The 23,541-nt window shown below is 41.0% G+C and overlaps 1 protein-coding gene across 3 annotated transcripts in view; it reads left to right on the top strand.

The window, feature by feature from the left end:
- Positions 1-1,142: 1,142 nt before the first annotated feature.
- trmt9b (tRNA methyltransferase 9B) overlaps positions 1,143-23,541 on the top strand; it is a 36,976-nt gene continuing 14,577 nt past the window's right edge. The window contains exons 1-2 of one of the 3 annotated variants that reach the window (XM_007891267.2): positions 1,143-1,296; positions 22,373-22,575. In XM_007891267.2, coding sequence (XP_007889458.1) covers positions 22,422-22,575 — 154 coding nt within the window. In that variant the 5' untranslated portion in view covers positions 1,143-1,296; positions 22,373-22,421. Of the gene's footprint in view, positions 1,297-1,322; positions 1,371-22,372; positions 22,576-23,541 lie in introns of those variants that run through there. The other 2 variants (XM_007891266.2, XM_007891269.2) reach the window with 2 other exon arrangements.

Here is a 23,541-nt window from a genome sequence, read left to right as displayed (position 1 = left end):
TCCTCTGGGGGACGGGGTACCAGTGGAGCCGGGCGAGGGTGGGGGCGATAGGGTCACGAGCCTGGAGCGGGAGAGTTCGGGATGACGTGCAGTTTGTGGATGGACCCGACAAGCCCTGCCAACTCCATCCACTTTTGCGTCAGGAGGACTGTGCGTGTTTGTTGTAAGGCAAAAAAAAGTTGTGCAGGTGGGGGAGCAGCATTGAACCACACCTCAAAGGGATTGGCGTTGGCTTCCTTTCTCTACTGGCTGTGATAATCTGGGTGCACTTTTACAACAAAGCCCAACAAGGGAGGTGGGAGTGGGGGGGTTGGTGGTGGAGGATGTGGTGGAGGAGGTGAGTGAGTTGCTGGGGATGGGCAGGTCCAGGTGCTGGGGGGCGGGTCTGAGTGTGTGAGTGACAGCTCATTGTTCCCGTCGCCAGGTAACAGCGGCTGAGAGTTCCAAACCTTCCGGGCAACGTTCGAAAAGACAAGTGGCACAGCTGGTGACCCCCCACCCCACCCCCCCCCCACCCCCTGCCACCCCCCACCCTCCACACTCCTACCACCCACCCACCCCCAGCCCCCTGCCCCCCCCACCCTCCTGCCCCCCCCAGCCCCCTGCCCCACCCCCCCAGCCCCCTGCCCCCCCCCCCCCCAGCCCCCCCCCCCCCAGCCCCCCCCCCCACCCCCCTGCCTCCTGCCCCCCCCCCCCCAGCCTCCTGCCCCCAAACCACATGGCATTTTGCATTTCACTGTCATTTATTTTAATTCATTATTTCTGCAGCTTTGCCCTTTATTGCTGTAGTTTCGCTCTTTATCTCCGCACTTTCCCCCTCTCTCCTCCCCCCCTCCTTCCTCTCCCCCCCCTCCCCCTCTCTCCCCCCTCCCCCTCTCTCTACCCCCCTCTCTCTCTCTCCCTGTGTGTGTGTGTGTGAGTCTCTCTCTCTCTCTCTCATTTCCGCATATTTCATTTACTGCGGTTCCGCTCTGTAGTCTCCGCTGATTCCACCTCCGATTTCCCGCAAGTTTTCATTTGAGGTTTTATTTGCGTTTTTATTTTTTGGCGGATTTTGAATTTTGAATTTTGAATTTTGAATTTTTGAGTTTTGAATTTTGAATTCTGAATTTTGAATTGGATTTCCGAGGTCTTCATTTTATCACTTCTGCACTTTTTGCTCTGTATTTATTATCTCTCGGGTTTTAATTGGATTTTTTTTCCCCCTCCTGCAGTTTTAATCCATATATTTTTTTTTAGTCCCTGCGGTGTTACTTGGATTTGATCCCAGTCCTGTCGCCAGGTTTATAATAAAAGGTAAAAAAAACTTCAAAGAACAGGTTGCTTTTTGCTGATGTGTGAGGCTGACTGGGAAAGGATCCTGGCAACAGGTAAGTGAGCTGTTATGTTACCCTCCACTCCTGTGTGAGGGGGATTTTAACCTTCAGTGTGAGCAATAATAGTAATAATAATGATAATAATAATCTTTGCATTTGATTGAGCAACATGTGAACGGACCGTATATTTTACGGGCGAATCGCGCCAACCGATCGCACACCGACGGTCGCGGGTGGAGTGACCGATTTTTGAAACAAATTATAGTGGTTATTGTTTATGAGCAATTGGCTGCCGCGTTCGCCCACAAATATACAGTCAATTCACGTTACAGTGTGTTCTGTGAAGCGCTTTGGGACGTCCTCCCGACGTGAAAAGCGCTATATCAAATGCAAGGATTATTATTATTATTATTATTATTATTATGTGTAACCGTAATCCTTCCAATTTGATACAGCGGCTGATCGCGTCGTCGGGACGTCGCAAAGCGCTTCGGGGAATATACACTCGTGAGAAGTGGATTGGTTGTGTATTTTGCGGACGGAACTTTAAACTGAACAAAACTTTCAGCTTTAAAGTAAACTTTAATCTTTTGAGTTTTTTGTTGCAGTGTTTGTCTGTACGGGTTCCTTTTTGCTTCTGTCGGGCTTTCCATTTTCCCACATACTTTCAGTCCGGTTTGGGTACTTTTATGCAGGATGATGGATTTCCTCATGCCGCTGACCCAAAAAAAACTCTATACTGGTTATTTAACTTCTACTTAATTGCGAAATTTGTGTTCAGTTTGAAAGCGCATGCAACAACCTTGAACTCGGCTTGGAAACAAATACACGGAAAGCAGGTTTCCCCACCAGTAGCCTTTTCCAAACTATTTATTTTGGAAACAAGACGCAAAATACTGCAGGTGCTAGAAATCTGGAACAATAACAAGTCGCTGGGAACACTCAGCAGGTCAGGCGGCATCTATGGAGAAAGGAACGTGAGTCGACGTTTCGTGTCCACGACCATTCTGATGAAACGTTGACTCACTTTCCTTTCTCCATACACGCCTCCTGACCTGCTGCGTGCTCCCAGCGACTTCTGTTTTTGTTCATTTATTTTGGAATCAACCCACAATTATTCCTGCTACTCCTCCCCACTAAAATGTATCCAATTTTTTTTTAATTTTGCGCCAAAACCTTTGTTTTTGTTAAGATTGCTGGGCTGCGACTGGTTTTATAAGACCGCAGTTTCCCTATTCTGAGCAGAATATTAAAAGTCCACTGTGAGTGAGAGGGGGAAGGAGAGAGGCGAGAGGCTGTCTGTGGAGCTCAACAACAACAACTTGGATTTATATAGCGCCCTCTATGCCGGACGGCGTCTCAGAGCGCTTCACAGTAACAGCTACAGGTCATACAATAAAAAATTGCTAGTGTCAGCAATTCGTGATAGAGGCCTAAATTCTGCAAGTGTATTAGCTCGCCTTATTTGCTGGCACACTGGCAACAAGTTGGCCAAAAATGGGAACAAGGAGAGAGGTCTTTCGAAAGGTTTTGAAAGCTGAGAAGCAGAGGGCAAGATAGAAGACTATGGCAAAAGAGAGCCGAAGGATGGGGCTAAGTCACCCATTGATAGTGGTACGGAATGGCAGTGGCTGTGAAGCAGGCCAAAGCTAGCGGAGGGAAATGTCCGGGTCCGCAGGCTTGTAGGAGATCAATGAGATGAGACAGGAAAAGAGCCGTGGAGATATTTTGAAGAAAAGTATGAGAATCTACTGGGGAATAGGGAGCCAGTGGAGGCAGGCGAGCGAGCATGGGAGTAATGGGCTTGCAGAGCCTGGTGGAGGAGACAATGTGAGTTGAGTATTAAATGATCTGGAGTTGGGAAAGCTGGTGAGCAGGGTGTTGGAAACAGTTGAGACTGGAGATGACACAAGGTTTGGGTGAGGGTTTTAGCTGTGTGTGGGATTAGGTAATGGTGGAAGCAGGTGGTGTTGTGGAGATAGAGGAGTCCCATGTTGGGGACTTTGGGCTCCTCGTCTAGGCTGATACTCCAGTGCAGTGTTAGAGGAGAGCTGCATTGCCGGCAGTGTCATCCTTTGGATGAGTTAAACCAAGGTCCTGTCTGCCTGATCAACTGGACATTAAAGAACCAATAACACTTTTCGAAAAGAGAAAGTGGCTCCTGATTCCCTGGCAAACAATCCTCCAGTCATTTGTTCATTCACCTTCTGGCTATTAGTGGGACACTGCTGTGCACAAATTGGCTAACGTGTCCATTTACAAACACTTTTGAGACATTTTGAACATGTTAAGGATCCTTTAACTCTACCGAATGTCAGGATTATTATTCAAACCAGCTTCAATAATTTCAATACACATTCCAACTTTTTTTTAAAGAATGACTAAATTGCACACTCTTATCTCTAATTGAAATTAGCCTTTTTCTCTTGGCTTATTGAGTTACGAATTCAATTTGTGCTGCTTACTTCTCTGCAATGTAACTTGGACCCAACTATTACTTCTGAGAAATAATAAGGAGACACAAGTCTCTCAGTAGCTACTTTTACAGAGAAATAAGATACAACTATAAAACACTGGTTAGGCCTCAGCGAGAGTACTGCATTCAGTTCTGGGCACCACACTTTAGGAAGGATGTCAAGGTATTGGAGAGGATGCAAAGGAGATTTACCAGGATGGTACCAGGAATAAGGGACTTCAGTTATCAGGAGAGGCGAGAGAAGCTAGAATTATTCTTCTTGGAGCAGAGAAGGTTAAGAGGAGATTTAATAGAAGTTTTCAAAATTATGAGGTTGATTCAGTGGGTGAACAAGGAGAAACTATTTCCACTGGCGGGTAGGTCAGTAACCCGAGGCCACCGATTTAAAATAGTTAAAAGAAACAGAGGGGAGGTGAGGAGAAATTGTTTCGCACAGCGAGTTGTCCAGATTTGGAATACATTGCCTGAAAGGGTAGTGGAAGTTGATTCGATAACAACTTTTAAGAGAGAAGTAAATAATTATTTGGGGAGGACAAGTTTGCAGGGCTATGGAGGGAGAGCAGGAGAATGGAATTGATTTGGAAGCTCTTTACAAAGAGCCGGCACAGACATGATGGGCCAAATGGCCTCCTTCTGTGCTGTATAATTCTATGAACTATAAATTTTATGTACATTTTTTTAAACATTAACAATCTTGTCTGTTTTGAACCACATATTCTCCAAGTGCTATTGTTGTTGTTTCTCCCTAAAGAATACATGAGGAGAAGGAAATTGAGGGGATTAAGAAGAGTGAAGAGGAGTGTGGAATATACACACCAACAAGGACCAGTTGGGCTGAATAGCCTGTTTCCTTGCTGGAATGGTCTATGTATTTTATGTAATAGTAATTGCCAAATCAAAACATTGGAACAAAACTGGCCCCATATATGCTTCTTCACCCAATGGCTCTCCAGTACTAGTCTCCCTGGACTTATGTTTCTATAAGGTGTGGATGTTGGGACTGGAATGAGATGAAGACAGATTGTACGCTTCACAGTGGATTGCAAACCCTATTGATCTGGCACTCGTGTGCCATGTTGTTTTTTTTTAAAAAATCAACTGGCTTACTTCCCATGCTATGCAATAAAATTCCCTAGTTTAGAAAATACTCTCTAATAGAAGCAGCAGTATTAGATTGGTCTTTGCTATCTGTTGTTACTTCATCTTATTTTTTTCTTGTTTATGACTTTATATGGCCAACAAAAGGGACAATTACTCATGCATCTTCCCTGCAGTAAATAATGATAAAATCATAAAGCAGCAGGGGGAAGGTGTTTTATTTGCATAACCTGGAAGTGTCTTTGAACCCCAATTAGAATTGTAAAGAATGATGTTCATACGTTGTTGCAAACCGTTTGGTGACAAGTGGTGGAGCTCATTATGGTTTATAATGCAGAATCCCAATCATCCTTAATTTCCCTAATTGTCCCAGACTCTCCTCCAGTCCAGTATTGATTTTGCATTAAAGGTGACTTTGGTATAGAGAGAGATGACACGCCCCTGAGCAGTTTACCCCCAGTTCAGGAACTGGAAAAACATCTAGTACGCATGCACCAACTTACCATTAATTTGTATGGAGCACTTTGAATAGCGTCACTTAATATTATAACTGCCTCATAGGCGTCTGCTGAAGACATCTATGAGGGTTTCTTCTTTGTTAATGAGCATAGAATATTAAAATATTTATGAGATTGTATTTTCTTATGTTTCATTGGCAGCAAGCCAACCTTCCAGTTTTCAAAAACAAATAACATTATTCTTGTCATCTATTTACAATTTGACACCATTACTCAAACAGATTTCACATATTTTACATGCTTTCCTGTTTTTAATATGTTTGGTTTGGTAAACAGGTAGTAAGGGCAAATTGATCTATTTAACTGGTGGCTGAAATGTCTGATTTTGCTTTATTTTGTTCTCATTACTCATACTGAACACCTCCCTCCACTTATCCAGTATTTCATACAGGGTGTCTTAAATGTGCTTCAGAGATGGTGGGAATCCCTGAGCAGTGAGGAAGGGAGAGGGAATTTAAGGGTGTTGACAAAGGCATGGTCAAAAAGAGTTTTCTGGAGGCTTTTGAACACAGGGAAAGAAGGTTCAAGATGAAGGGATTTTAGAAGAAAGTTTCAGAGAAGGTGACATAATATCACAAGGCTCCCCTAGCTGGCAATCGTGGCAATGATAAGTAATTAAATTGTAGACAAATTAGGTCTAATCTTCCCCTCGTATGAGGAAGGAAACATTCTTGGTTAAGGAATAAGATTGGAAGGTCGCAAAATTCATGCAATTATTCAAGAATGACAACTTGCATGTATGCAGCTTGCGCTCTTCATGTGGGGCAGTGTCTCAGGGTGCAGGGTTTGATCTGAGCAGGGAGAAAATGAAAGCGACTGTAGGCATGGTCAAAGAGAAAAGTCTCCAAGCGTGATTTGAAGACTGGTAAGAAGGGAGCAAGGCAAAGGGATTGAGTGAAAGTGAGAAATGGACAAGCCAGGTAATTTTTCGTCTGGTTGATATATTCTATCATTGGAGACAAAGTAACCGGACAAATATATAACAATTAGGTAGTGAAAGTAGATCATGTCTAAATAACCTAAAACAAAGTTCTGAAGTGATAGATAAAGGAGAATCTGGATGTAACTTATAGAGGTTTTCAGAAGCTTTTGATAAAATGGCACAAAAGAGATTACTAGTTAAACGGAAGGCATGTAGATTTAGAAGTAATCGTGTACAGCGTGGATAGGAAATTGGTTGAGAGGCAGCAGGTCGTAACTTGGGTATAAAAGAGGATAATATTTTCCTGATTATGATAAGTGATATATAGATGACCTACATGTAGGAATATAGGGGAATACTTGTGTATTCAAGTTTGCTGATTTTGAGGATATGAGGATATTAGATATAGTAAACTGTGTAAAACATTGCATAGGGACATGGACAGATTAAGTGAATGTGCAGAACTATGTAGATGAAGTACAACATGGCAAGGATCGAGGTAAATGTTTGTTGTTAAAATAGAAAATATGAATACATTTTGAATGGGGAAAGTACAAATAGTTTTAGGGGCCCAATTGTGTAAATCATAAACAATTTCTAGGCAGAATAATAATCAGAAAGCTTATCAGATTCTGGGGTTTATAACAAGGGGTTGGGGATATTAAAAAAAATTGCATTATATAAAGTATTTATCAGATCTTATTTTGACCTTTAGTGTTCAATTTTGGGCATTAAACTTTAGGATGTAGAGTGCCCACTCAGGGTTTAAGCTATGATGAGAGACTCAGTAGACTTGGGTTAGATCCCTCAGATCTAAGGACATTAAAAATAATCTGATTGAAGTGTTTAAAATAATGGAGGGAACTAGGATATAGTCCTATGGAGTCCTAGCAGTAAGTAGGAAGTTGGTTGTTAGTCGATTGGCGGATCGCTTTTCCAGGGATAATAATTCCTTAAAAAATAATACATTGGTCACTCAATCCATGACTGTTTGTGGGACATCATTGTGCACAATTGGCTGCCGCATTTCATCCACAAAATATATAGTCAATTTACAGTATATTCTGTGAAGCACTTTGAGAAGTCTCGAATACCTGATTAGGCGCTATTTCAAATATAAGGATTATTATTATTAAAAGAAATGAAATTTTTTTCTGGAAGAGCGATTCAAAAGAAGAGGACATATTCTTAAATTTAAGGTTAAGATAGTCAATACAATACATATTTCCATTTTATAGTGCCATTCATGTTGGGAGGATGTCCCAAAGAGCTTAACCGTGAAATCGAAAAAGATTCCTGCACATAAAAGGTTGTGAGAATGTGAAATGCACTGTCACAGATGGCTGTAGATGTGGAATCAATAAGGGATGTTTAAAGGGAAGGCGAATGGATGGATTCTTACGAAGAAATAATTATCATTTTTATAGAACTTGTCTTATCAGGTTAAGGAAGCACTTTACCATAATTACTTTCAAGTGTTCTGTAAGCAAAAGTAGTGTGAGATATGGACAAAATTTGAGGAAAAGGGATTAAAAGATCTGCCATTATCTAATAAAATGTCAGAGCTAAGCGCTCTGAGATGCTACCCCACGTGAAGGGACTATATAAAACAAGTTGTTGTTGTTGAGTGTTCTATGTTTCTAACTTGTATTTTTAACACATTCATTAATCTATACTAATAAAAATGTAGTGGCTGTGTGTCTACCTGTGCGTCCGCTAAGAACTCAATAACCGATTGACGTAGAGACATGATTTATACCTTTATAGGGAAAGGTCTTGCATGGGGGAGACTAATGGGCATATTTTTATCAAGGAACTCCTATTGTTGATGAGCTATGACCTAAACAAGCTCATTACACAGGCATGGCAGTTACATGTACGCTGCAGTTACACCTGGTAGCCGTGCTGCCGACTCCCAGTGGCACGCAGCACGCATGCACTCAGACGAAGCCAAGCGGCGGGAACAAGATGGCGGTGGTGAGGTGAAAGTTGCCTCAAGCGGAGTTGACAGCCGGGGAGGGTGAAGCCTGGGGCTCAAGTTAGAGCTTCACCCGGGGCTTAGGTTTAGCCACCGCGCCCCCTCTAGAGTTTAGCCCCTACCCCTTCCCTCCCCTTATGCATATAATTTTATGTACATCATTATCTCTACTAATAAAAACAAAATGTCTGTGTGTTTGTCTGTCTGTTTGTCTGTCTGCCAATAATGCAATAACCAATTGGCATAGAAACACGATTTATACCTCATCGGGAAGATTTTGCATGGGAGAGTGTCGTGGGCATACTTTTTTGGGAAGGGTGGAATCTCCCATCATTGATGAGCTATGAATGAAACAACCTCATCGCACATGTATGGCAGTTTTGCTTAATGTGTACACACAGTGTTTATGGCATGTTAAATGATTTGTGAGTGTTATCACTGAAATCTACATACCATATTAGATCCTTTGGTTGGAAGCGTAGCTGCAACAGGTGCAGCTAGTACAATATAATTCTGATTGAAGAGAATATCGATTCATTTCTTGGAAGCATACTCATGATTTATTTATGATGATTGTAATGATGGACAGCACAAAACTCTTTGTACATTTAATTTCAGTTCTTGAGTCAGTTCTCTCATTTCATTTTGTAATTGTTCTTTTTCGGTCTTTCATTTGTGTTCGTATAAGTGCATATTGACCTATAATACCTTATTGAATCTTAGCCAAGCTTTGATTTTAATGTTAAGATAAGGAACATTGCTACTTGTTTAAGATTTTGAAGATTGAGGTCTAAGTGTGTTGTTAATACACTGAGTGAATGCTGGTTTGACCTTGTTGCAAAAGTCACACAGATACTCAAGTCACCTTGAGATGTTGCATTTATATCCTCATTGAATTTGTATTGCCATTAACACATTTTCTTTTTATACAACTTTGCTGGGAATTATTTTGAAAAGAGATTCAGATGATGGAATTCCAATGGGAAAATGCACTTTTTTTTATTAAAAAGTAAACATTTTAGTATCAGAATCTCAATCATTTGCACAATTATCTTTCAAGAATGTGAAATTTTACAAATGAGATGATTGGCTTAATTTCATTATCTTGCATTTTCATTGTATCTTTCAATTCCCTTCCCTCTCCTTGCGTATGAGGGTCTAATAACAACAACAAATTGCATTATATTTCATGTCAGGACTATGTATCAAGGCACTGGATATTCGAGGATTTCCACCCAAGTGGGGGGTTGGATTTAGGAGTGGTGGAAGCCAAGGCGCGGTGGTGGTGGGAAGATGATCTAGGGCGCAGTGAAACAAGAAGGTCTTGAGACAAACCTTAAAGGAGGCAAGGGAAGGGTGAGGTAAAGGGTCTCCTGGATGGAATCCGCTTTAATCTGTAAAGATAGCAGTCTTTTCTGCTGCATTATGCATAAAACAGAGCTTAATGCAGGGAAAGGAGAAGAAATTAGGAGAGATGGAGGCTCATGTGGAGTCTAAACACTCGCAATAGATTAGATGGGCCAAATGGAATGTGTTTGGTGCTGTATATAATTCTATTTAAGTCATGACATTAAATGTTCTGTTGTAAGGTTTTAGGAGAAAATATAATATATATTTCAGAATATTTCATCCTTCCTGCAAACACAGTCCCAGGCTTGGTCTGACCCAGCGGGAAACACAATAGCGTGAGGCGCTGGTTAGCAGCAGAACCTATCGATCACTTTCAAACTGGTAACAGGAGAGAGAGAGAGATAGATGCAGAGACGCACACAGAGATAGATACCTCGTTGCTGGCTGATTTATTGGTATAAAATTCGTTTGAATTTTTTTCATTGCCTTGTTAAAATTTGCATTGTAATTAAAAGAGAGTGAAATTAAGCAATACACTTACACAATTTAAAACAATGAATGTTTATGATTCTTATGGATTATGTTTCTGGAATGAAACACAAAATATTGCATATGTGGCTCACGGACATTTCTCAAATCCAGCATCTGGCCCTCAGCAGCCAAAAGGTTGGACCACCCGGAGGTATACCATCAAGATTGAAACAGAGAAACAAGTTAAATCATGAAGAAATGTTTCGAAGATTATAAAAGATTCATCGATTCTATGAGAAAAGAAAGACTGAGGGAGGAGAGGATATAATACTATTATAATAATCCTTGCATTTGATATAACGCTTTTCACGTCTTCGAGACGTCTCAAAGCGCTTCACAAAATATACTGTAAAGTGAATTCACTGCATATTTGTGGGCGAAACGCGGCAGCCAATTGCGCACAGCAGCGTCCCACAAACAGTCGTGAATTGAAGTGACCAATTTATTATTGCTTTTTTTTTCTTGAGGGGTTATATAATAATAATAATAATCCTTGCATTTGATATAGCGCTTTTCACGTCGGGAGGACGTCCCAAAGCGCTTCGCAGAACACACTGTAAAGTGAATTGACTGTATATTTGTGGGCGAACGCGGCAGCCAATTGCGCACAGCAGTGTCCCACAAACAGTTGTAGACTGAAAATGACCAATTTATTATTGTTTTTGGTTTTTTGGAGGGATTATTATTATTATTATCAGGCATGTGGAGTAAGGAAACTTGCCCAAGATTTTGCCCTGCCGGGAATTGAACCCAGGTTTCTCGCTTGTGAGGCGAGTGCTCTAACCACTGAGCTACAGGACTCCACTGCAGGATTCTGCAGTATTGAGGGCTTAGAAAAGAATAAATTATGGTGGGAGACATTCATGATTTGAGCGTAATGAGGAATGTAGGGAGGAGGCAGAGCACGTGGGACAATATAGTTTGAAGTGTGAAAGAAATAACAGAAATGTTTGCAGGACCAATGACTCGAGTCAATAAAATCGGGAGGTTGTGTCAATTTAATAAGGTTGAGATTGGGAGCGAGGGAAGAGAGAGAGATGGAGGCAAGAGATGAGGAAATGATCAATTATGAGATGACATACTTGAAGAATGTAAAACGGGACCATCAGCAAACAGATGAATAAGGTCTAGATAATGAGAACTAGAATTCGTTGATGTGGAAAAGGAACAAAGACGGAGTTGGAAAGGGTCCCCACTTAATGGGGGAAAGATCAAAGGATGAACCATCAACTGTATACACTTAAGAGGAAATTAGATAGCCATGAATGTAATTTGATGGTGATTAATTTTGAATTACGTGTTGCAAACCTTGTGAAAGACTTTGGAGATGTCAAGATGATAATAAATGAGGCACCAAAGTGTTCAAGAGATCCAAGGGTACATAAGTAAAATGATCATTAATGTTGTGGCCAGGAATAAAGGACTAGAAAGTTCAACTTGGTGGATAATTTGAATATTACAATAGCTTCCATAATTCTGATTTTTTAAAAAAAATCTAATTCTGGTCAACTGAAACTATATTTTAGCAGTTCTATTTCTCATTTTTACAACTATATGCTACTGGCTTTAGCATTACTACCATTATTACCATTAACACATTATTATTACCACCATTATTACTTAATGATAATAATAATAATTACTTAATGGTAGTAATAATAATCCTTGGATTTGATATAGGACCTTTTACATCGGGAGGACGTTTTCAAAACTCTGAATGATCTTAAATTTTAAGACCATGAGGATTTTGAGACCCTGTTGTCCACAGTTAAATTATCATTGTTTGAGGGCTGCAGAGATTTAATGAGTTCAGTGAGTTTGAGACCAGTGTAAACTACATAGACAGAGAAAACCTTTGTTTAAATACTGTATGACTACAGTTTTTTTAAAAGGCATTAACATTTCTACATGTAGAAGTTTTTTTAAAACTAACATAAATCAACTTTGAATGAAAAATAAAGCATCATGAAATGAGAGCAATATTAGCAGAGTGCTCATTTATAATTCATGCTAAATTGTCAGACCAAAGCATTTCCCACCCCTTTCCCCACCAAACATTCATTGAATTTGTCAGATCTTAATGGGGTTCTGCTTTCTGAAGCCTTCTTAAACCTAAATTAATGAGCCATACTTGAATGGATATTAATTAATTGATGTTACAGAAATAATTTGTTTTAAGATGTTTTTGAGGTGAGAATGACAGAGTGAATTTTTCATCACAAGATTAGGATAATTCTGTCACAAAGCAAAAATTAAGCATTCAAATATTCGTAGAAAAGATTTTTTATGAGTCCATGGAATGTGTTCATATTGTCGCATTAATTTAACATGAGCTGTAGAATTTTACGAATTCATGAAAGCTTGGAATACCTCCTACACCCTGAACAGTACAATATAATCATTGCAATTTATTCAGATCTCCAATGTCTAAATGAATACCATTTGGACTTGATTGTACTTTTAATGTACAATACTTACACTACAGTGCAATTTAAATGGATTGCATTTCTGCTAATGCTGAACTAAGAACTGGAAATCTGGATGAAAGGTATATTACAGTTTTGTAATTTTTTTCTGAAAAAATTCAAAACTTGCAGGGTATCCTACTCTATCTGTACATAGTACAATTTCCTTTTTAATTCCTCAATCATAAGTTTAAATCCTTCATCAGAGGCATTGCCTGAGCAAATTTGTCATTGTATTTGTTACCTATAAGAACAGTCACTGCGCTTTACAGTAAAATCCTGATAATTGCTTTAAGACATCCTGATATGAAAGGTGCCACATCAAATGCAAAGATTATTATTAATTCAGCCTTCTTTAATGAACTTTTTTCTTTAAGTAGTAGTGAAGGAAACTTGAACAATAGATCGAGTGTGGATAACATTACCACTGATTTGTGTTATTTTCTGAAATGGGAGAGGAACAGAATTACTCTCGCCTTGGAAGCCCATTTAAGATATTATTAGAGGAACACAGCCATCCTTAGAGCACCGTTTAAATGTCAGAACTATAAATTACTTTTCTCTTTGCATGAAGAGTCAACTTCTCCAATATATTGTTGAAAGCGAAGACAATTGACCTTTTACAATATTTTGAAAAAAAAGCTTTCTGTTGACTTATGTGCATTTCTATCACTGAACTAACATTAAAACCTTGACCGCCAGGGCAAGATACTTCTAAGGATATCCACTTTCACTTTTCTCATATGGAAATGTTTAATGATGTAAGATCTGAAATGTAGAATAGCTTTTTGTAGAATAGAAGAATTTGAAATTTGATGTGTCTAATCTATAAAAGTACACACTGTAATAAGTGAGAAAGCCAGCAGTAAAGAGCTGTTTAATAACCCTTTTTTAGTACTGATTCCTCTGCATCTAAATGAATATGTACAGTTATAATTTTTAAAAATGCATTTGAATAAAAATATTCATACTGAATTTTGCACACAAATTTGAAAAATGCATAGAACAATGTTTTTAAGTTATTTCAGTTTTTAAAAAATGAATTTTTAAAAAAAATACATATCATTTCTATTTATTTTGAGCACAACTGCCAGCAGGTAACTGAACATAAATTACAAGAGGTTTGAATGACTAAGGTCATTTGATTTCATCCATCCAGAGAACCAACCTGCCTAATTTTCCCATTACAAGCATCTTAATGTCTCATAAATTAGTTTGATTTTCTGGCCTCAATCAGCCATTGTAGAACCAATTCTACTATTGATGATCCTCTTTGTAGAGATGGTACAAATAGTATCCTCTCATTCAAGAGAAAGCTGTATAGATTTCTCAAGAAAGGGCAGATCGTTAGCTGCAGACAGGACATGTCTACAGTTGTACCATGTTGATATGACTATCAACCGTGTAACAGGGCAGGTATCAATTAAAGCAGCTATTGGCATTGATAGCGGCTGCCTCTGGAGGTTGAGAAGGAATTTTCCAGGTATTTGATTTTCCCCAAATAGGCTTTTTTCCCCAGTATTTTCACTTCTTTTAGGAGCAGGTAGAAATATTGGGTTGGAGGTGGAATGGATGGGAGTCTTTCAAGAGTGGATTTAGTAACCCATTAGGCCTCTTTCTGTTCTTTTCTATGTATCTAATGCCTTTGGAACGCATGGCTTCTTGACTTGGTCTTGATGCATTTAAAAATATTGTTTTGGGTTACATTTTCTACCCCATTAAGTATCTTTGCAACATGTTATTTTCTGTTTTCTTTATTTGTATATAATGTACATATATAGAAATATAGCTATACCTTCTCATCCCTCCAATCCTGGGTATCAAGCCCTGTTGCTCTTCTTTGCACAGCTTCTAAGGACTGGATGGTTCATTCATGTTTAGTGACCAGATTGGTGTATTAAGAGTCAAAGTATGGCACTAATATGTAATATTAAGACCTACATTTGTGACCACATTTTGAATCAACTTTTGCCTAATAGGATTCCTTATTTTAAGTCACTACACTTTACAATGAATCCTCTGATGCACTTTGAGATGTTTTCCTGGCTGAAGAAACTGTATCAAACGCGAGGATTATTTATTATAAGAATTTTCTCTTCCTTGAAACCTCTGCGAAATACAGCAGAAGCCTATTATTACAAAATATGAATGTAATGTTAATCGAGTCAACAACAGCAACAACAAAACTTGCATTTATATAGCATTCTTCATGTGGGGCTGTGTATTTGAGCACTTAAAAATTCCTGCCTCAGAAGGTCATAGCATACATAGGTAGTATTATAGAAGTAGAGATAATAATAATCCTTGCATTTGATATAATAATAATAATAATAATAATAATAATCCTTGCATTTGATATAGTATCTTATCATGTCTTTGAGACGTCTAAAAGTGTTTCACAGAATATACTGTAAAGTGAATTGGCTATATATTTTGTGGGCTTGATTTGATATGAGTTACAAGCATTAGATTGAAAATGGGATAACAATAAATACAAAGGGCAGTCACTGCAATCCATCAAACATAAGTGTATTGAATAAGATAATATAACCTCATTTCTTGATTTACTGACTTCATCTAACCACTCCACAATATCATTTAGTGTCATAATACCATAAAATCTTTCATTTTTAAATGAATATCTTGCACATTATGTCTGATTGTGAGAACAATATCAAACCCCCAAAAATTCTGTTTAAATTATTTCATCAGCCTAAAATTATTCTACATGTGGAAAAGAAAGAATGTTCAAAGTGAATTTTCCTTTGGTCACTTGTGATGCTAGGGGAACAAATGTGTTGAAAAAGACCATTATGGTCAAAATGTTTGTGCTTTATATCCAGAGTGCTGTAGCTCAGTGGTTAGAGCACTTGCCTTGCAAGCGAGAGATCTGGGTTTGATTCCCAGCAGAGCGAAATGTTGGGCAAGTTTCCTTACTCCACACGCCTGTTTACCTAGCAATAAGTAGGAACCTGGTTGTTAGTCGATTGGCGGATTGCTTTTTATGAGGTAATAATACCTTACAAAAAAAATTGGTCACTTCAATTCACGACTGTTTGTGGGACACTGCTGTACGCAATTGGCTGCCATGTTTCACCCATAAAATATACAGTCGATTCACTTTACAATATATTCTGTGAAGCACCTTGAGATGTCTCGAAGACGTGATAAGACGCTGTATCAAATACAAGGATTATATTATTATCTGTTTGGTTACCTTTCTAGTAAATTAATCCACGAGTCTTTTCCTTGTGGTTTTAAAAATAAGGTCTGCTTGACATTCTTTCTTAATCCTTATTTTTCTTTGTTCCTCAAATATATGCACATTGCCTGAATTACATACTTTCTTAATTTTACTTTGTCACTCCCTCTCGTTGTTTAAAAATGAAATTCAGTTCCTGTCGAAATCCCTGCGTTTGCAAGAGGAATATGTAAAATTGTTTAATCTCTTATCATAGCTGAATTCCTGAAAGAGAAAATTATTTTGGTTGCTCATCTCTATAGTAGAACTGCTAATACTACTTTTTTACTACTACTACTACTAATCTTTGCCTTTGATATAGCGCCTTATCTCATTGTCGAAATGTCTCAAAGCAATTTAGAGGATTTATTAAAATGTTTAGTAATTATGTATTTGTAGGTGAACGAGACAGTTAATTATACACAGCAGTGCCCTATTGCTATACTTTTTTAAGAGCAACAATATCTTTCTAAGATCATGTAAATAGAACTGAATTTTCAGTATTCCAGATTAGATCTGACTAAAATATTATTCCAAAACAGCACAATTTCCTTTTGATTTTAATTCATCCCTTTGCTAATGTAACCCAGTACCTTATTGCAACATTTTATAGCAATAAACAACTTAGCTGACATCAAAATATTTATAGTAAGTCTAGAATTTTGGCCAGCCAGCAAATGACTTTGATTTAAGTTTTCTGCAGTTTGGGGGTTCCTTGCTTTTTAGATTTACTATTTTACATGTATTCACTTTGGACTATATTTGCCATCTCCTGAACCAGTTGCCTAATAGGTTCAAATCCCTGTCTTGCTCATTATTTGTCTATCCTAACTTATTATCATTTATTGGTAAATGTGAAGACTTTGTTACATTTTCCACTCATCAATAAATAATGATACAAACTCTGAGTTTCAACATTAGGCACTCCTTTTAGGGCTTAGAATGTGAGTTTTACTAGTACATCCAATATTTGTTTTGCCGATCAACAGAATACAGGTTGTTTGAGTATGACTGATCAATGTCTCACAGACTTTAATTCCATTTTATTGAATCCTGTCTTCTTGCAAAAAAAAAATTTATTTTCTGGTCATGTGTCTGACACATGAAAACCACCACTGTGACTTAGAGTATCCAAACCAGACAGAGTTCCACATATGTCGGCCATCTATACATGGGAATTTCTCTGTACCTAAACTGAAATTCTCTGCCGAGTTCGACACAGTTGACTACGTCATCCTCCTCCACCCCGTCTCCTTCCTCATCCACCTTAGCGGGACCTCACTCGCATGGTTCGAGTCTTACTTAACCAGCTGCCTCCATTTCATCTCCGCAAATGGTTTCTCCTCCCACCCCCACCTGGTCACCTGCGGGGTACCCCAGGGATCCATCCTTGGCCCTCTTCTTTTCCTTATCTATATGCTCCCTCTGGGCAATACGCAAAGACGAGGTAAACTTCCACATGTATGCGATGACACACAAATCTACTTTGGCTCCTCCAGTATTGACTCCAGGGCCGCCCATGTTCTATCAGCTTGTCTGGCAGACATCAAGGCCTGGATGAGTGTAAACTCCCTGCAGCTGAATATGGACAAGACGGAAGCCATACTCTTTGGCTCCCTTCAACGACTTCACTCCTGCAGATCTAAACTCCTCAACCTCCCTGGGCTCTCCCTCAGACTCACAAATCAGTGCACAACCTAGGCTTCCGGTTCGACCCCCAGCTGTCCTTCCTCCCCCACATCTGGTCCCTGACCAGGACCGCCTTCCTTCACCTCCGCCATATTGCCCGAAACCCTCCTGTATGTGTTTGTTACCTCCCACCTGGATTACTCAAACGCACTCCTCGCTGGTCTCTCCAGCTCCACTATTCAAAAGATCCAGCTCCATCAGAACTCTGCCACCTGCATACTGACCCGGACCAAATTCTGTACCTACATCTCACCAGTTCCGGCCAGACTCCACTGGCTCCTCATCACCAAACAGATCAACTTCAGATTCTCACAAAAATCCCTTCACTCTGGCACTTCCCTACCTCTCTGACCTCTTCACTCCCCAATCCACCACCCAGGGCCTCCACTTGACTGGCACTGGCCTCCTGCTCGTCCCTCACACCCTCCACCCCACCATCGGAGTTCGCTCTTTCAGCCACTACACCCAGAAACTCTGGAACACTCTCCCTCAATCCCTCCGCCTTGCCTCCTCTCTCCCCTCGTTCAAGTCCCGCCTGAAAACCTTCCTCTTTGGCCGTGTTTACGGCCACCTCCCCCCCACCTCAGCTCGGAGTCATGCCCCACCACTTTTAAGCACTCTGAGATGCTACCCTGTGTGGAGAGCGCTATATAAGTACATGTTGTTGTTGCTGTTGGGATGCGTACTCTCTACCTGGAGAATTGCACCTTGCTAATCTAATTCCAGAAAATATTTGAGGCAGGTTGTCAACCCCAGAGTCTGCATTGGTGGAGTTTAATCTCCTAAAAATACATATTTTACCATTCTAAACAAGCTTCCCAATGTTTGTCTAGCTAGGATTATCCGATCTGTTAGGGCTTTGGTTTACATGATTAACCGGAGATGATATGAGTGGAAAGAATCCCCGCCTCCAGTGACATTTCTGCCTCTTCAAGTTCCGCCAACCAGCCAGGCTGGCTGGTCTTACATCAGCAATACCTTGGAGTACTGTGGGTCTGTTTCGCTTGGGAACTGGACTACCACGACCGCCACAGAGGGTAGACTCAATTCTAATATTTGTTGCCAAGCATGTCACCTTGGAGCCAGCTCAGCCTTGCTTACAACTCTTTTCCCTCAGAAGGATAGTTACTAGCTTGGAAAAATGTTGGACACTGACATCCTTAGCAGTTCAGTCAGTTGAGTACTAAATTTGTGACTAGCAGGTTCTGGATTAGAATCCATCTCACTCTTTAGCATTCATAAAATTACTCGGGAGAATGTAAGGCAAGGTGTCTTTCTGTCTTAAGTATTTGAATTTAGTGCAGCTGGATAATGGCGTAAACTTATTTTCCGACTCTCTGGAGCAGTAGATTGAAGCAACAATCATTGTAATGCCTCTGGCTCATAATTTTCAACACTTTCCTGTGGTTCAGAGAGCTTCATTATCTGATTCACAGCTTTTTTTTCTTATCTTTTTAATCTCAGTAATTACTGCAGAGTAGCAAAAGTTTAGTCATCTGAAAAGATGGTTAGACTAATCAGAGAATTTAATTATTATAGTTTAAAATTATACGTGGGGCATAATTGACGAGCGGTAAACGTTGAGCAAATATTTTGATGTTTCCAATTGAAAAAAGGTTGTTAGCAGATTCGTTTTTTTAATGTTTCAAAATTAAAGTGTCCACTACCGAGTGTCAAACTGACCTGGAACGTCACAGGAACAATCCAATTCAGTTGGAGCAACAGTAACCTTAGGACATCCTCCTAACAGAAGGCAATATACAAATGTTAATTTATAATTTGTTGCCTCATAGGCGGAGGGGATAATATAATAGTATAGAGGGAGATAATATTGTAATATTTTGTCCACAAAATATACAGTCAATTCACTTCACAGTTTATTCCGTGAACCACTTTGAGATGTCTCAACATGATAAGGCGCTATATCAAATGCAAGGATTATTATTATTATAAACCCGCTAGGTTCTCACTTCCGAGATGTAAGTCAGTGTGTCTTCAAGATGGAGTTCCAGAAAACTAAGGCAGACTATACATTCACTATATACAATTACATATTTCTTTGAAAAAGCGATCTATCAATCAACTAACAACCGGGTTCCTTCTTACTGCTAGGCAAACAGAAGCATGTGAACTAAGGAAACTCACCAAACCTTTTGCCCTGCCTGGGAATCAAACCCAGGTCCTCTCGCTTGCGAGGTGAGCGCTTTAACCACTAAGCCCAAATCCGGCTGCTCGAGTGCAGATGGCGGAAAACTGGACTGACAGCCAACTGTGGCTTGAACATCTCCACAGCTACCGCTGTTCTTTGACACACACAAAAACAACCTTCTCCTCCAACATCACCTTGGAGGCTAAACACAACCCTAAAATCCTTTTTTCCACCACCCACTGCATACTCCTTGCCCCCCCTCAGGCCTCCTCAATCTTCATATCCAATGCCAAGTGTGAGGAGGTCATGGACTTCTTCTCATCTAAAATTCACAAAGTCCGCCAGGCAGCCTCATCCACCTGCCCCTTGTCACCCACCACCACGCCCTCTCTGTCCCCCTCACCCTCCCCATCATCTGCTCCTACCACCACCCCCATCCTACATTCCTTCCTCCCCATCTCTCCCTCCTCCCTCTCACCCACCATCACCTCCATGAAACCCACCACCTGCTGCCTCGACCCCCTCCCCACCAACTTGCTGGTCACCCAGCTCCCCCTCCTCTAGCCACTACTGGCTGACGTCATCAACCAGTCCCTCTCCTCCAAATCAGCCCCTGCCCCCCTCAAAACTGCTGTCATCATCCCCCTCCTCAAAAAACCTTTCCTAGATCCCTCAAACTCCAGCCACTACCGCCCTATTTCTAACGTGCCCTTCCTCGCTAAAGTCTTAGAACGCGTTGTTGCCAATCAACTTCACGCACACCTCTCTTCCCACTCCCTCTTCGAACCCCTGCAATCCGGTTTCTGCCCACAGTACAGAGACTGCGCTTGTGAAAGTCACAAACGACATTCTCTTTCTCTGTGACCAGGGCTCCCTCTGCCTTCTTGTTCTCCTGGACCTCTCTGCGGCGTTCGACACAGTCGACCACACCATCCTCCTCCACCGCCTTTCCACTGTTATCCACCTCAGTAAGACTGCACTCGCCTGGTTCGAGTCCTACCTCACAAACTGCCAGCAGTACATCTGCAAAAGCAGTTTCTCCTCCCGCTCTCACGTGATTACCTGTGGATCCATCCTTGGCCTCCTCTTTCTGATCTACATGCTCCCTCTTGGGGATGTCATCCGCAGACATAGAGTACATTTCCACATGTATGCGGACGACACCCAACTCTATTTTTCCACCTCTCTTTGCGACCCCCAGTGCCCTGATGTTCTGTCAGCCTGCCTGTCAGACCTCAGGGGCTGGATGAGCACAAATTTCCTTCCAACTGAACGTCGACAAGACGGAAGCCATACTCTTTGGCTCTCGTTAACATCTCAAATCCCACGGCTCTCACCTCCTCCACCTACCCGACCTCCCCCTAAAATTCTCCGAACTCGTACGCAACCTAGGCGTCAGGTTCGACCCCCAATTGTCCTTCCTCCCCCACATCCAGTCCCTCACCAGCACTGCTTTCTTCCACCTCTGACGCATCACCCGTCTCCGCAAATATCTCTTTCCGAAGGCCGCTGAAACCCAAGTCCATGCCTTTGTCACCTCTTGGCTGGACTATTCTAAAGCCCTCCTCACCGGTCTCCCTCCACCACCATCCATAAAATCCAGATCATCCAAAACTCTGCCGCCCGCATTCTCACCCACACCCAACTACGTTCCCCGATCACCCCAGTCCTTGCCAGACTGCACTGGCTGCCTATCCCAGAGAGGATCGATTTCAAGATCCTCACCCTTGTATTCAAATCGCTTCACTCCTCTGCACCCCCCTACCTCTCTGACCTCATCTCTCCTCAAAACAGTACCAGTTGCCTTCGTTCCTCTGGGTCTGGCCTCCTCCTTGTCCCCCGAGTCCTCCGCTCCACCCTCGGCAGCCATGCTTTCAGCCACTATGCCCCGAGGCTCTGGAATTCCCTTCCTCACTCCCTTCGTCTCGCTCCCTCTCTTCCTACTTTCAGGTCCCTACTGAAGACCTTTCTTTTCGACTGCGCCTTTGGTCACCTTCCTCCCCCTCCACCTGGCTCGGTCCCAGGATTTGTTACTGTGAAGCGCTCTGAGATGCCGTCCGGCGTCGAGGGCGCTATATAAATCCAAATTGTTGTTGTTGTGTAAGCAAATTCAATTGGAAAGCCAGGCCAGGTTCAATGCTCCCCTCCTATATTGTAAATTTCTATGGTTCTATGAAGAATAGCAATTTTGGAAAGTTACCAGAGGACAGCTAGCATTCACAGAACTGTACCACGGAATTAATCAGCTCTACAGAGGAGAGAACAAATTGAAATAGTGTAGAGAATATCATTCCTAAAGGCGAGGGAGGGATTTTATGTTCCCTAACTACACACTAAGAAAATTATAACTGCAGAGAGACTAAAATATTTGGTGTTGCACAAAATGTTCTCCTTTGATACATTTATATTTAGCCACCAAGTACGTAATGGTGTCTGTAGAATTGCAACATAATAAAAAACATCCTATAAACTGTACTTCATTGTGTAATTCATGAGCAAATGAACACGGATGCTTTAAAAACTGTTGTGAATAAACTTGTAGATTACATTCAAGATGCCACTTGATTATTCAATCTGAATAGGTTTATTAATTTACTCTTTTTGTTCTCTTCCCATTCCCCCCCAACCCTCCCCATTAGTTCGCTTGCGGAGTTTCAGAAAGTTCATTACAAAATCCATCCTTCAACCATGGACACAGAGGCAAGCCGTTTGGAGAGGGATCATGTCCACAGTGTGTATGAAAAGATTGCCCCTCACTTCAATGACATTCGCTATAAGGCTTGGCCCAGAGTGCGACAGTTTCTGCTAGAACAACAATCCAGTAGCCTCATTGCTGACATTGGTTAGTGTCTGTTGCGGCTGCTAATCTGTTTCAAGTGAGCTAGCCAGCTGTCTTTGTTAGGATTTTGAGGCAGGACTTGTTTAAACGCCAAGAAGTTTTAACTTTCATCTCCTAGTTATGCATTTTCCGAGTGGCGTTTTCATTCCTCGGTAATGTGAAAATCACTCACTGTGGTTTTAATAAAGTATCTTCCTTCAGGGAGTTAATATATAACCACAGCATTATTGTGTGACACTTTCAGAAACCAATTGCAACAGAGAGGAGAGGAGCTGGTTTGTCTGCAAGACACATAACAGTGTGTTTCAATGAAGAAATCTGAAACATTTAGCCCATGCTTTTCTTTTTGAGTTGCTGACTTAGAACAACACCAACTTGCATTTATATAGCGTCCTTCACGCCTGACAGCATCTTGTGACGTATAGCTGCCTCCTTTGGTTTTATTGCAGACTTACTTTTTTCTCTCCCCACCCCATTTTTCTCTCTTCCTCCTCTCCCGCCTGCTCTGACTCTCTTGGGGCACAATTCCATAGACAATCTTTTTTGCCTTCTGGTACCTTGCCAAAGGGGCCATAGCTAACTTTTGAGTTAGTGAAAGTGACTGTCAGTCAGCTTTTCGGGAAGAGGAGAGAAGGCAGCAAATGGAGACCAAACTTGGCCATGGACAACAATGGTGCACATGCACTGTTAAGCAGAGAGTTGCTTGATATAGATCTCACCCGGGGAGCAATCAATTATAGTGCCCTAACTGCAAATTTAAGTACCTTGCCAAAGTGCTTACAAAGAAAGCTTGACAGAGCGTATACGTGGGTTGATCACTGGCAAGTGAAATACAAGCAAACCTGTTGATCAAGTGCCTTGCAAGAACATGGGTCCACATTTAATGCGAATGCTCTGTGGACCTGTGTTTACCTGAAGTGGAGTATACTTCCGGCTTCTGGTGCACAGCATCTGGCTTCCTGCCCTTAA

The sequence above is a fragment of the Callorhinchus milii genome, unplaced genomic scaffold, assembly GCF_018977255.1.
Source record: "Callorhinchus milii isolate IMCB2004 unplaced genomic scaffold, IMCB_Cmil_1.0 Scaffold4, whole genome shotgun sequence".
Classification (NCBI taxonomy): Eukaryota; Metazoa; Chordata; class Chondrichthyes; order Chimaeriformes; family Callorhinchidae; genus Callorhinchus; species Callorhinchus milii.
The sequence above is the reverse complement of the archived record's forward strand: the minus strand, read 5'-3'. Positions and strand labels throughout refer to the sequence as shown.